We start from the raw sequence: 15,211 nt of genomic DNA, 5'->3' as shown, positions 1-15,211 counted from the left end.
ATTCCAAGTAAACACTTTTGGACTCGACCTTCACCGATTTTTACCTAACTTGGAGGGAACGTTCATCTATCGATAATTATCAGAAATCCCAAGTTTGGAGCTGTTTGGACCATCCCTCTACTTTCGACTATTTTATAAGAAACTTTTTTCTTTTAATCATAACTTTGCAACTATTTAAAAAAAAGACTTTCTACAGGTTGCATTTGTCCAATTGTCCTAGAAATTAGATGAAAATAAAATGTAACCCTTAAATGCCCACATATATTATATTTAAATGTTTTTAGTGTTAATATTCAGTTTTGACCAATTCCTTATACTTTTATTTGTTTTATTTTATCACCATCGTGTTCCCCGGACAATTTTACAAATAATCAATGTAGAACTCAAACTAAAATGAACTATTGGCGAAAACTGTAAGTTTGTAATAGTTAAAATAAATTGTATACCTTTCATTTCTCCATAAAATTTCGGATAATCTTTTCACAAAAAATAAATATTTTTTTAAATAAGGCTCAAATTCTGCAACCTCGAAACCATGTATTTTACCAAATGAATAAATTCAATATTATGCAACCGCCATATTGGCCGCCATCTTCGATTATATATTTTCAGTTCACTTTGGAGCATTATTGTAACATATTTGAGCTGAACAAATAGAAATGAAATGGAATTTGTGTTGATTTGAAAATCTATTGAGTTTTTGAAAGTTTTTGATGTTTATTATCGCGTAAAGTTAATTTTCGTAAAAAATTTTGTTTTCGTCAAATATTAAATTTTTTAGAAATTCATCATTGCAAAACAACTGAACTAGTGTAAAATGCATAAAATGCACACTTTTGCCAAAAAAGCTTGAAATTTTAAAATCGCTGCACTATTTTTTAAAACTCTGCCTATTTTAAGCCAATCAAAAACATCCTAATATTGTACAGTAACAGCGTTCAAACAGCTGTCCCGTTTCGCCCCATGTATTCCAATTTGCCCTAGATGACAGTATGATTTCAACTTATTTTATGTCAAAAAAAAAACATTCAAAAAATTTGAAAGTTGACTGAAAAATTATGAAAATCAGCAAATAGATACAAGACAATCATTAGAGGATGTAAAATATGAATAAGAAAAAAACTCAAAAAAAAAATTTATAAATATCATAACAAAGAAGAAGCATTTTTTTGTACTTAATGTTTGTACTTAGCATGGGAAAAATAAGAAATTGTGAACAAAAATACAGGCAGTACAAACAGTCACGTTAGACTATGCCAAAAAATATATTTAAAAAAAATCAAAATAGCACGTTTTAGTGCCTTCGAATAACAATCCATATGTTGAGGTGGAAGGCATACGAGCAGTTGAGGGTTAAACCAACATAAATTCCAATAGAGAAAAGTTACCCTGGTCAGTTTCCAAACTTTCTTTAAGGTCAGCCTGTGCCATTGATAGCAGCTGATTTCATTCTCCCGGTTTCCAACTTGCAATCACACACATTCAATCAGTAAGAGTGTTGTGAAACACTCGATCCAGCGTGAGAATTCCTCAAACCGCCGGGTAATCCGTTATGAATGCGATTGCCCGGCAAGTTTTTTTTTTTCACTTAGCCCGATGACGTCGTATTTGTCCGTTGTAGGCGGTTAGTAGCATCTCCAAGTAACTGCCTGAAACGGGTAACAATGTTCCACACGGTGTCGACCCGAACTGGATTTTGTTTACCAGCTTTTCGAAATGGGATGTTGTTTGCTCTCCCCCCACCACATTCTGGCCGATGCTTTCCGATTTGATTAGCGCACACGGCAACTTATCACCTACGAGTTAAAAGTTGGCGCGCGAATCGATTTACTCAAGTACTTGACGACCGGGCTGTCAACAGTGATGACGACGCTTGTTTGATTTAAGATTAAATGTGGCAAAGTTGTTGAAAGTGGTGAAATGAAAACGCAGATTCTGGTTCTGCTGTTTTAAATTATTCGAAATCGTCTGCAAAACGACTCTTTTATTCTAATTTACCTGTTCGGTAGCAAATACCTGCCGTACGGTGATGAGAGTTGTTTACCAGCACCATCGCAGCCCTGCTCGGATTGAAACTTTCCTTAAACACCTGTGAGCCAGTTGGGTTCACAACAAACACTAAAATGGAATGCCGGCGAGCAAATCTGGGCTGGAGGAGATATAGAACGACAAAGCAAATTGAAAATGATATACCTCTGATTGGTAGAAGTTTGCAAGGTGCTGTGAAATTTCAACCCTTGACATGTATTGGCCAATCCAGGTGGGGTGTTATTTTTAGCACTGATTGGACAGCCTGTTGCAAACAAGATAGAACATGTCTATCAGAGTTGAGTGGGGGAGTGATAAGATAACCCTTCAGTGAAGCCAGTAGAACAATAATTAAATTGAACCTGATCAACAGAGAGATTGTAGTCCAACTAAAAGTATAAAAATGTGCACCATTTTTTGTTGCAAAAACGGGACAAAAATTTCTTTAAAAAATCTCTAAATAGTCCAAATCAAGGCATGAAAACAAGCGTACAATAGGGTGACAATTAAAAAATCGACATCAGGATACCCTCGGATTCGATTCCTTAGGCAAAAATAAGTATCTGTGCAAGGTGTGAGATTCTTGTAGGAAATTTAATTTCCTACATCTTTGTCGATGGGTACAAAACGATCCGAGTTGATCCTGATTTTTGGTGATTTTTTTAATAAAACATATTTTATTATATACTTCCTTGTATACTTTCAAGTAAATAAGCCAATTTCTTTTCATCTCATTGCTAATAACTCATCAGGATCAACTCAGATCTTCTTGCACCCTTGGACAAAGTTGTAGGAAATTAAATTTCCTACAAGAATCTCACACTTGGACAATTTTGGGCGAGACCTGTGCCACCTGCTGCCAAAATCCTGAAGCGATGTTTTTCCCATACATTTTAGCAATTTTCCCCATATAAACTTCAACGATACAAAGCAACTCCTTAACCTGAACCGATTTGGCTCAAAATTGGCCCAGTTACTTGTTATTTCTTATCAAGCCAGGAGGTATCTCTTCAGATTCCTCCAAAAATTTCAATTTTTTGTGTCAAAAAATTTCAATTTTTTGTGTCACCCTAACGTAAAATCATAATGCTAAAACGAAGATAGGTTTTTAAAAAAAAAAAATCTCTTTTTTTATTTTAATATTTTTATTTGTATTGGGAATCTCTTGTTTATTTTTTATTTAACAGAAATTCCTCACGAAAACAGCCAGATTCGAAAAAAAAAGTTGTCCAGTCGAGCCCAAAATTCAGGTGGCGCGCTGTTTTGGCCCAAATAATAAAATCCATATTTTTTTTAGTTTACTCCTCTATTTTAAGCTATGTTATGAAAAGTTGTCCGAGAAATTCAAAAACTGTAATTCAAGTTTTATAAGACCTCTTGAAACATTTGACTAGAGTTTAAAAAGCCAAACTATTTATCTCTAAAAGCCCAATCACTCACCTTTCCTTTGCATGTTAAAATTGGTTTAAATGGTACCAAGTTATGATTTTTTTTTTGAAAATTGTGGTTCTTGTTAATATTCCTATTTGATTTATGACAAAAGGATTATAGTAACCATTTACATTTTTTTTTTTTTTTTGAAATATCGTTCGATGTAACTATGAGGATTGAATGGCATCCTCCTAACCTTTAAACAAGCTTTTATTCAAAATATCTCCATAAATCATTTATTGATTTTCAAAAAGCATAGGAAAGAAAAAAAACGAGTTGGTGATTTGACTTGCCTAATGCGACTTTCCCAACTTTGAGGTTTCTGTGATTAATATCCCCATTATTTTGATTTGATTTGACGCATTTTGTTGCGATTGAATATTTAAAAAAAAACGTAACTTAATCCACCTTTAGGTGGTTGGTGCCTTCCTCGCATTTATAAAGTGATCACACTACACAGCCTCAAACAAGTGTATAAATAACACTTATATTTATCAAAATATCTGAGATCCGGCCTCAAAAAAGTTTATTAAAAACACTAAAGTACTTATAATTTTTAATGGGTTTGTCAGATCTTCAATCTGTTGGGCTTGTTGGATAGGTCTTTTGATTACCTATCTAACGATGGGTCGCATAATAGATCCGGACAACTTTTTCAACAAGATATTTGAGATCCAGCCTCAAAAAAGTGTATAAATTACACTTGAGTGCTCATAACTTTTTATGGGGTTGTCAGATTTTCGATTTTTTGAACGCGTTGAAAAGGTCTTTCAAATACCTTTCTAACAATATATAGCATGACGGGTTTTCTTATAAAAACCACCCTTTTTACAATCTTCCGAAGTTTAGCTAAAATCATTTTTTTAAGTATAACTTTTGAAGTACTTTTCTAAACTTAATAATATTAACTAGGGTCTTGTGGGACCCCAAGACATATCGAATGAGACCAAAACGGTCCAAATCGGTTAAGCCAGTCCGGAGATAATCGTGTGCATATTTTTCGGTGCACGGACTCACATCCAGACACACGCACAGACTTTTGTTCAGAATTTGATTCTGAGTCGATAGGTATACGTAAAGGTGGGTCTACGAGGTCGAATAAGGAAGTTCATTTTTCGAGTGATTTTATAGCCTTTCCTCATTGAGGTGAGGAAGGCAAAACATATGAAAACAAAAAAAATTGATAGGGAATCTGAAATACAAAAAAAAAATAAATGGACAAAGGATTATGCTTTAAAACTGTAGAACAGAGCAAATACTATCTCAAAAACAATACCTCGATAAATTGTCACCAACGTGCTAACTTGTCGTACGTGCATTTTTGGCCAGATTTAGTTAAGAACGCCATTTTGTGCAGCTAACCATGCCTCACCTGTTGATCTTCACAGATCCTCAAAATTCGGTTTGAATCCTGAGATATTCAACGAAATCCGAAAAAACTCCGTGCATTTTTGTCACTTTACATATGAAAGTAGTTTCAATATTGTCGCGCTATCTTGTCACTCACTGAAAATTGATGTAAGTGCGACAAACTGGCCAAAGGGATTTCAGGTCAGAACGCGTTTGACGCACTCGGGACTCCAGCAACCAACTTCAACCAAACTTCGGGACAATGCACATAAGCGTCAGCCAAACAAAACGTGTTTGTTATTGTTTACATTGCGTGCATTCGTTTTTGTTTCTTCAAGGTCAAACATCAAAACGCGACGTCGAAATGCAAATCAAAATGATTGAAAATTTAAAAAGAAATCACACAAGTTAAATGGAAAAATAAAATTCAGAGGTAACAGATAGAGAAAAGTAGGTAAATAAATTCAAAAATAAATATCTGCATATTTGAAAACTAGTCAATTTGCGAATATTTTAAAAATTACAAAAAGGATAGTTTTTTTAATTGTAGATCCAAAATAGGGACAAAATCTTTGTGATTTTTATGATAATACGCCCAGCAAAAAAAGTGTAACTTTGTTGGAAGGTGTAATTTTTGAAGATTGAATATTACCGCTTTAATGTTGTAGTTTTACCTCAATTAAGACTAAAAGAGATTTTTGATACATGAAAGATGTACCCAGATGTAATATTACCATGACTTTTTTACTATGCAAATTATCAAGGATTGTAGCGCTATCTTTTAAAATCGACTTCCATTCAAGAATCCCCGAACAACGCCCTTTTCCTTGTTTACAAACAATTACCCCATCCAGTTCCTCTTAATTTGCATCGGTTCACGTAATCCATAAATCACATCTCACACCTTCCAAGAGATGCTGAGTGAGCGATTATTTTTTTCATCCTCAGCCGACGACGACTAATCATCACCCCTTTGAGACTGTTCAGCGATAATAATGGGCGATATCGGGCCCGGGCTCAGATTTGCACTTCATCAATCGGACGGTCGAGCAAATTATCAGGATTTTCTATGCTCGACGGAGGTAGGGCCCACAAGTCCGACCAGTTTTGCTGGGACTCGAGTGGAAGATGGGGCTTCCAAACAACGGAACCAAAATAAAGGCAAACTGCCTTCGGCAAGAAACTGTTGTTTTCTTCTTGGTACAGTGTGGTTCGAGTTGTTTGAGACAGATTTATTAGAAATTACTGAAAAATTCAATTGTTTTGGGGGAAAAGAAGTTGAGAAAGTTAGTCAGAAGTTTTTTTTTTAACTGTGATTTTTTCACTTTTAAAAAGCTTATCCCAATAATTTTTAACTACACCGTAGACAGCTCTTTTACGAATCTACTGCGCTGCTACCTCAGACGCGTTCTCCGCTCGGCGGCCGTATCGAGTTCGGTGGGAATATTTTAATACCCTTTTTTGGGTGTATAAGTTGATGACCAACAGCCCGTTATCCATTTAGCCGACCGGAGCCCATTCGGAAGTGGTCGAAGCAGCTGTTTGGGGTTTGTTTCTGTTTCGAAGATCATCTCTTGAATAAGATGGTTTTAAACGCGGAAGTTCGCTGCGGAATTCATTGAGCTATAAATAGTTGACGAATATTGATCTTGAAATGCATGAAAAGAATAAATTGAAGAAGCATTCTATAAAAAGGTTTGTGACTTGAATTCAAAAATGTACTTAAAAAACATTGGTTAGTACACTCTGAAAACCTGTTTCATTAAACCACAAGATAAAACAAATGAAAAATAAATTTAAAATTGGCACTAAAAAATCCACAAAATTTTAATTTGTCTCAATCAAATTTGTCAGCAATTACTTGAATTTGCCTCATTTTCCTACCCAATCTGCTACCGGGCCGGCGACTGTAAGTGTGAGCGATCATGACTCGACCTGTTTTGGGGCAGGTCTACAAATCTACGTGATACGGGCCGAGCCAAACATAAAAGGAAATTACAGGGGGGTAGTTAAACTGAGGAAAAAATAGGTCTTGAAGATTTGGGTAGTTAATACCGTGGAACGTTGAACTTTTTTTGCGAAGGAACTGAACTAAATCGTGGGGTTTTGTTTAATGTGTTTTTTTTGTGTACCAGAGTGATTGCCGATCGTTTGAAACCGGATAAATTAACTTGATTCTTTTGGGAAGCAATTCGATTGAAACTAAACGATGAGCAGTTTTAATTGAAAACCTTAATCACTTCCTTTTTAATTTCATTTAATTTTGGGAATTGGGAAGTTTATAAACTTTTTTTTTTTTAAGATAGGAAAAATAATACAAAAAAATGGAATGTTAGCTGATCAAAATATAATATCCATCGTTTGAAAATAGTTCCTAATAAAAGTTTTAGAAGATTTCAAAAATTTTATTGTAAATTTTGAAAGTTACATAAAAGTTTGCTAAATAAAATTACAAAATCGCCTCAAACTTTGTGATGTCCTTCTCCATGACCCAATATGCCATTTTGTGTCATTGCTTCACACAAACAAGTCTCCAAACTGTTTGACAGCTGTCCATACTAAAATGTATGTTATTTTGGAGGATTTTTTTGCTAGATTTGGTGTCTTCGGTAAAATTGCAGGTATTTATGAGGATATAAAAATGTTACACGAATTATTTTTTTGTATTTTTTTTTATTACACAAAAAAATATTGGCAAAATTTGTATGTCTTTGATTTTTGAAATGTTATGATTTGTTTTAGGAGACATAACCCCGAAACTTTTGAGCCATAGAATTACGGCCAAATTTTGATGTAATTTTGATTGACGTAGAAAAAAATAAGCAGGAAAATTGATGTTTTCAAAGTCTAACCCATGTCGTTCCCCATTTCCTGCTGTCATACCTATTTTTATTTTTTTTTTGGTTCTCAGAATTAATGTTTTAATGTTAAGAAATTAAACGTTTGTGATCGTTTACTGATCGTTTCGAGAAAAAAAAATAAAAATTTTGCAATCTAAACTAATACAAATTTCATAAGAGCTCCCTTTTGAAATGTTTGTCTTGATTAAAAAAAATCAAGATATTTTTTAAGAAGATCACAAAATTTCACAAATGTTTCATTTTTTCATTGAATATTGGACCATTAGTTGCTGAGCTATTCGCCATAGAAAAAATTGGGAGTGTCTTCAAAAACTTAAAACCTTCATCAAAGTATGGATTAAAATCTTAGTTTAACAAATGTTTTCAAACAAAATTTTAGAGCAGACAATAACAAACAAATTATATGTAGAAGTATGAGGTTAGCAAATACCGTTCAGACTCGATTGAAATTTTCAAATATATTCAAATCACAAAAATGGGTTTGGATGTTTACCTATATTATGATACGGTTATTTTACTGACTTAACTCTCTACTACCTAACCCCACCTTTGAATCTATCTATTTTTCAACCAATTTTTAATCTTTAAAAAGCATTGGAAAGGCGAACTCTTTAAATTTTAGTAGATTTTGGGATGGAAAATGTTTTGCCAATGTTTTTAAAAATGCCTTTTTAGGGGTCAACTTTGTCTGTGTTTTTTATTAACATTTCCTAGATTTTCAGTAAAAAGAAGCATGCAGTAATTTTTGTAGTGTCCAAGACAATGTCTCTACGCATTTTTTTTTACAATTTACCAAATACTACCAAAACCAAACACAAACTAAACAAGATTAATGCAAATTGAAACACTGAAAATACATCAAGAAACACATAAAACAAGAGAAGTAATGTTTTTCGTAGCACAAAAGTTGCTCAAAATGACCTCCTGAACAGATGAATAATTAAAAAAAATCGAAAAAAAATTGGGCAATAGAGTATTAACCTGAAAGCTAGAAAGCTTTTATAATTTGTTAAGGACATATTAGACTATGACAAACAAACAAACAAACTCGTGATACATAAGTTTGCAAGTTTGGCTAACTGTCAAATCAAGTTTTTCGATTTGTTTATGTAAAGATAAATAATAATATTTTAATAATATTCTAATTTTTTTTTGGCAATAGGAATTGATAGATTAGAGTTATATATATTAAAATGTTGAGATTCTTATCTTTAAATTTTTAGAACAATATTTTTCCTAAGAAAAATCGAGCTTTCAAAAATGACTCACTCCCAAATTAGTATCGACCGAAATAGGTGCTCTTTTCACTGCCCCTTATTCAAGCAATTCAAGTGCAAACACACAAAGCTCTAGCTTCCATCTGTCACTTTGGTCACTTCGAAATTCCGCGCGCGAGTGTCTCTCGTGTTAGCACCAAATATTGGTTCATTAGAAGGCACACACACGCTCAGCATGCCGCAAAACTTGACAATAAATAAGTCCTTGAACCAGTCTCAAAGCGATTCCTTCCAACAACTAAGCTAATTCAGATATTAAAAGAACACACAAGCAAACAAAAGAACACACACACGCACACTTCGGTGTTAAACAGAACCTAGGTCACACAGAACAACCCCACAGTTGCACAACCAAGAACACCAACGCTTGAACTCGACGCTCACCTGTCGGCACCACCGGTGGGTTGTTGGTCACGTACAGTGTTCTACTCCTCTGAACCATATCGCCCAGCATCGACATGTTGATGAACTCTGTCTGTATGTTCGCGCTCTTGTCCGTCAAAATCCGCCGGACTCTCTTTGTCCGGGCCCGAACCGGTGTCAACTGGTTTGCACTCCTCCCCCCAGGTGACACACTCTCGCAAGTCGTTGACTGCTTCCTAAGAGGTGTCGTCGCTTCAAGTGTGTGTGTGTGTATGTCTCGATCGTTAACCTATTTCCGACAACTCTCGACAGTGAGAGCTAAACCCGATTGAACGGTTTACACCGCAGCAGGTAAGGTAATTGAGCCCAATTGAGCTACCGGGGCTCGAAAGACACTTTCACAAATCCGCTCCACTCCAGATAGGTTCAATGCGAAGATCAACGGGAAGATTGTCGGCCCAGCCACTCGCGACGCGGTACAAACTCACTCTGGCGGTGCACGAGATACTGCCGGCACCGATCAAGGCGTATGCATATGCAGAGGAGCGGGTCTTGCGGGGTGAAACGGTACAAGAAACTTATTTGAAGTCAGGATTACGTAAGACATCAACAGCATCGCTTGAACTCATGATCCCGGACCTTAACTATCTACGAATGACCCAGTTGTCCCCAGAATTGATCGCGTTCAACGAGATCACACCTTCAAAATGCTGAATTGACCCCCACCTGCCCTGAAACTGTTAGTACGACAAGATGAGCGTGATAGGCCTATCGTGTGTGTACAAAAGCCACCCAAGCGAGAAGATACCCTAGCATCAAATCTTATCTTGAAACTAGCTCAAACCTGGAGATGTCGGTGATGGGTTTGCGCACTACTTTGCGCGACAGGTTGGCGGCGTGTAACTTTTTTTTGAAGAGAGTGTGATGCGCAATAGTTGTTGGTGCTAAAGTGCGCAAGATATCGTGCCAAATGCACGTACGATATACAATGGGAACAACACTATGCAATATCTTGGTCCAACAGTGCACTAAAAGTTTGTAAACAACAGCTCGAAACTTGAGGAACACTCCTCCACCGGGTTGAGTCATATGCAAGTTTAAGAACGCAAATCAGAACAAGGGGATTTGAGTTTGCGCTCTGTACTTGGAACCGGTTATTAGTTATGAATCGGTGATTTTGCCAGCGGATGCACTTAGAAGGGCAATCTAACTATGGCAGCGGAGCAGACAGCGATTACGGCTAGAATGTGTTATTATTTACGGATTTACCAGCGCTGAGAATATGCAAGTGGTATTCCCGGCAAATGTGACGGTGTCAACGATGATCCACAACTCGACATTTTTGAAATTGATGTCAATTAATGCTTCAGTTTCGTAAAACTATGATTTCATTAATGAAATGGGATGTTCCAGGTCATCCGAGAACTCCCTGGAGTTAATACCTGTTGTTCTACCGCCATAACAAGCAAGAGGTCGTCGGATTTGGACCCCGGAACATATCCGAATTGCCTCAAAAAAAAGTAAAGTAAAAGTAGTAAAAAGCATGGTAAAAAGTAGTAAAAAGCATGGTAGACTACTTTACTGCACCCAAAATTCAGAGTCGAGATAATCGTTCTCTCAAAATTTATTGAGGGCTCAGTGCCAAAATCGATAGAATAATGGTACCAACTCACACCATCATAACAAATGAGTTCATTCGTTAATTGAATCAATAAACTTGTTGGAGTGTCATACATCGACTTCTGACTTCTCCTTGGTCACCAAGCTGTGGTAGCCGAGGCAGCTAATTCATTGGATTGGTTTGTCAAAGGTCTCTGGTTCGATTCCCGTTGTCGACACTTTCGGTTTTTTGTTTGACGGATGAACTTTTTTTTCAAATGAACCTCGAGAGAATAGTTCTATCGCCCATCTCGAACTGTGTTCTCTGCGTCCGTGAATGGTACCACTATTATCTCGACTCGAGACCATCATTCTCTCGGACTAGCGCTGCCAGTTTTGGGTGTGCTGCAATGAGATGTTCTAAGTCTTTCGAGGAATTTCTCAGAGTTAACACTCAATTTTTTGATAATTACGAAACTTCCTGCCCATTAGTAGTCTTCTTTAAACAGCGTGCTGATAATACTTTCAAATATCTGCGCACACACCTTTCTGTCTATCAAGTACCCATCAAATTCACCGCCAATTGGCAAATGTTTACCTTTGCTGTTGCAGTTCTCAGCTGACTGCTCTCATCGCTGCAACCGTTAGACACTTGCTCGTGGCTTTGCACAGACTGACATGAGCCGACTTATTAATAATTTATCTTATTTATTCTATTTTCCCTCTATCTTTCGAAAAAACCAACCTGCAACCTTCTATCTTCGAAATTGCATCAGGATTATATCATAAATTTCAGCTACATATAAGTGAACATTTTCCCTCGCCATGGCGAGAGTGTTACACTTTCGTTCCCAGCTCAAACCGTATCCCATGATGATGATGATAACTCTCTCAGAGGTGTAGCGCGCTGTGAACAAGTATAACCAAACACAGATCGTTTATCTGCGATCTGAGATGGGTTTATCTCGCGCCCGATGAGCTTTCAGCCAACACTGACGTCTGTTTGTGAACTGGTTCAATTGTTTCCCTCGCGCGGGCTGAAGCACGCTGCTTGTGACCAAATTTCTTGAAACTTTATCACCTGAAGCTATAAGCTCGTACGGAGATCCGACAACGCGGAGGAAGAGCCATCTTATCGTGAGCAGCCTGGCGACGTGACTTTTGCGAGCTTTTCGTCGAGCGGCGAGCCACTTGACCGGTTTGAAGTGGTTCTAGAATTGCTCCGGTATGATAAGCGATATATACGTATAAGAGGAGCGGGGGCGCTCTAGCTTGGCGTGACGCAATTTAGGTTAGGTGACGGAACGGCGCAGATAAAGGATTTGCTGTATTGCGACTACGGAAAAGACCTGTTTTTAATGCGTAGATTTCCAGGAAAACAAGACAATGTTGGATATGTAACGTGAACTTAAGAAGAAGTAGTTCTGATTGATAGAATACCACTGTTGAACTTAAAGGCTTGAACATTGAAATCATTCTTGATACATCAAAAGCAATGAAACAACAGTCTAGAGCCGATTATCCGAAGCCGCGATTATCCAAAGTTTCGGTTATCTGAAGTTTCTTTTGAGCTTTGAGGCATTTCCAATTTTGTTTTTTGTTGTTTTTCATGTAAAATTATCACATAAACCCAAAATATGATCAAAAATCAATATTTTGACAATTTTGGTCAATTATGAGTAAAGATTCGGATTCAACGAGCAAAACTACATGGAAAATCATATAGTTGGACTATTTTTTAATTTCGTTAGGATGGTCCCATACACTTTTTCCTTGAAATCATATATTTTCAAATTAAGATACCGTAAACCGGGGTTTCAATTCAATTTTGAAATTTTTTACAACTGTCAAGGTTTTTCTCAAGATTATCATTTTTAAAACATGAACTGAGGTATGTCACACAAGGTCCATATACTATTTGTGGAAAAAATGTTTTTCAATACTGTTTAAAAATTAGTTGCGTTGAAAATTCTTATTTAGAATTCTAGGGTGACCTTGAAAGTTATAGTTTTTTTCTGCTAAACACAGATTTAAGGTGTTCAAATTTTATTTTTAGTCAAATGTACCATCACCATGGTGTTCATATGGTTCTTAAGGTAAAAAATCAATGTTTATATTTAGTTAACTTAGTTTATAAGATTAAAAAAAAACATTTAAATTTTAGGTAAAATTGTTGAACACTCACAATTTTTCCTACACAGAAAAAAAATCATGGTGATATTACATCTGGGAAGGGGTACATGTTTATGTCAAAAAAAATGTGTAATTTTACCCCTGAAAATGTATGATTTCACCACTTTTCTGGTGTAATGTCACATTTTCAGTCTAAATTGAGGTAAAATTATATCATAAAAGAGATAATATTCAACCTTCCGAAATTACAGCTTCAAAATTTACACACTTTTTACTGTGTAGAATTCGTTAAAACTATAAACTTGTGAATAAACATGTTTATAAAATTATCAATTCATATTGCATTTTAAACTGAATTCTAAGAACTAATCAAAAGTTTACACATTTTACATGATTTTTTTCCACAGAAAATGACTATAAATTTGAAGAGTTTTTGAATTATATTTTAAAAAATCATAAAATTTATTATTTACAAACATATTTTTTCCAAAAATGAGAATATTAAAAAAATGCTATTCATCAACATTTTCTTAATTATAGCTAACTTACATTTTAAACTTTTCAAAATTTTATGAAAAGTTCTTCTTGATGTACTTTGAACACTTCTCTAGCATAGTCAGTATGATTCCAAAGCATTCTGTACGTAATTAATTTTTACTCTTCATTTAGCGGAAAAATCTCAAACCTATCAAAGTCACCCCGTCTATCAAAATCACCCCGTTTTACGGTATTTCGAGTTTAAAGAAAACACTCCTGTGATTCAAAAAACTCATTTTTGAAGGTTTGCTCAGATGCCTTCTCTAAATTTAGTCGTAGAAGGCGTAGATTGCGAGGTAAAATGTTGGTGTCCTTGACAAAGTTGCTTGGATTAGCAAGCCCAATAACTTTCTGGAAGACCAAAAAATTCCCAAAAATATTTCTGAAAAGTTGAGTTTTGAAAATCACCCTTACCAAATCAAAAGTTGCAACAACTCTTTTGAAGACACCTTTTTTGAAAAGCTCCATAACTTCATTACTTCAGAATCTCACACTTGAAATTTTTTTAGCGTGACCTGCGCTACCTGCTGCCAAAGTCCTGAAGCGCTGTTTTCCCCATACATTTTCGCAATTTTGCCCATATACACTTCAACCATAAAAAGCTACCCCTAAACCTTAACCAATTTGGCTCAAAATTGGCACAGTAACTGATTTTTGCTTAAAGAATCGATTTTTTTTTTTTTCATTTTCATCCTCTCCTATCTTCAATATATTTGAAGCAAATTTAAAGGAAAAGAACAGAGATTGTTAAGCTTGGTCATGACTTTTACAGCTGGTTATAGTCACGTTATCAACAAAAACAAAAAGAAAAAAATATTTGTTACCTCGAACAAGGTGCAAATTATGTTAAGTTGTATTCCATTCCAAATTTGATATTAAATCTAAAAAAAAACTATTTTTTCGACTTTTTCTCCACTTTTTTCGTCTAATAGTTAAATCGGTTAATTTTAAAAGGGCAACACTGCCCAACGATTTTTTTTCCAATTTGCGCCAAACCTCAACAGATCTAATGGGTGTAGCTATTATATTCCTTAGAAATCCAAAACAATATCTACAGCTTTGTCAAAACACCAAAATCGATAAGAAAATCCGATATTTTGAACATCTTTAATCAAACTTTAATAATCCTCAGCCAGTTACATGTTAACTGGGCTGAACAAAAAATAACGAGGGGACCACCGATGCATAATATTTTCCAGATGAAATATAAAAATAAAAGTTACTCAAAATTATTTACAATGCTTACTTTTCATATTTCTTTAATTGTAACTTGAAATTAAACAAAAGTTTGAAAAAAGTTTTTTTATTTATTGAATATGATTTTTGCATCCATTAACTCCTCGGTCATTTTGGTTTGTTTTGGTTTTTTGACGTTTGTCTGCTTTTTAACTGGTCTACGGCCCAGTTAAAAAGCAGCCCAGTCAAACAACTGCAAATATATACATTCTGACTGATTTTATTGTTTTTTTTTATCAAAAAAGAGCAAATTCAGCTCAAGTCAGGATTTTTTCTGGTGCTTTTGTACCTGCCCCTTTTTGATATCAATGAAACTTAGTAGACATGTTATCCTCAACAATTTTTGTGTTTTGTGTACGTTATTCAAATATTTTTTATAATTCGTAATTTGAAAAT

At 35.3% G+C, this 15,211-nt stretch overlaps 1 protein-coding gene across 5 annotated transcripts in view; it reads right to left on the bottom strand.

The window, feature by feature from the left end:
- Positions 1-15,211, bottom strand: part of LOC6045096 — a 28,566-nt gene that overhangs the window by 7,200 nt on the left and 6,155 nt on the right. Inside the window, exon 2 of one of the 5 annotated variants that reach the window (XM_038254303.1) lies at positions 9,332-9,861. The exons of 1 other annotated variant lie outside the window; for it this stretch is intronic. In XM_038254303.1, the coding sequence (XP_038110231.1) occupies positions 9,332-9,407 (76 nt within the window). In that variant the 5' untranslated portion in view covers positions 9,408-9,861. Of the gene's footprint in view, positions 1-1,998; positions 2,090-9,331; positions 9,862-15,211 lie in introns of those variants that run through there. 3 more of the 5 variants (XM_038254304.1, XM_038254306.1, XM_038254305.1) reach the window with 3 other exon arrangements.

The sequence above is a fragment of the Culex quinquefasciatus genome, chromosome 2 (genome assembly GCF_015732765.1).
Source record: "Culex quinquefasciatus strain JHB chromosome 2, VPISU_Cqui_1.0_pri_paternal, whole genome shotgun sequence".
In the NCBI taxonomy this organism is placed as follows: domain Eukaryota; kingdom Metazoa; phylum Arthropoda; class Insecta; order Diptera; family Culicidae; genus Culex; species Culex quinquefasciatus.
The sequence above is the reverse complement of the archived record's forward strand: the minus strand, read 5'-3'. Positions and strand labels throughout refer to the sequence as shown.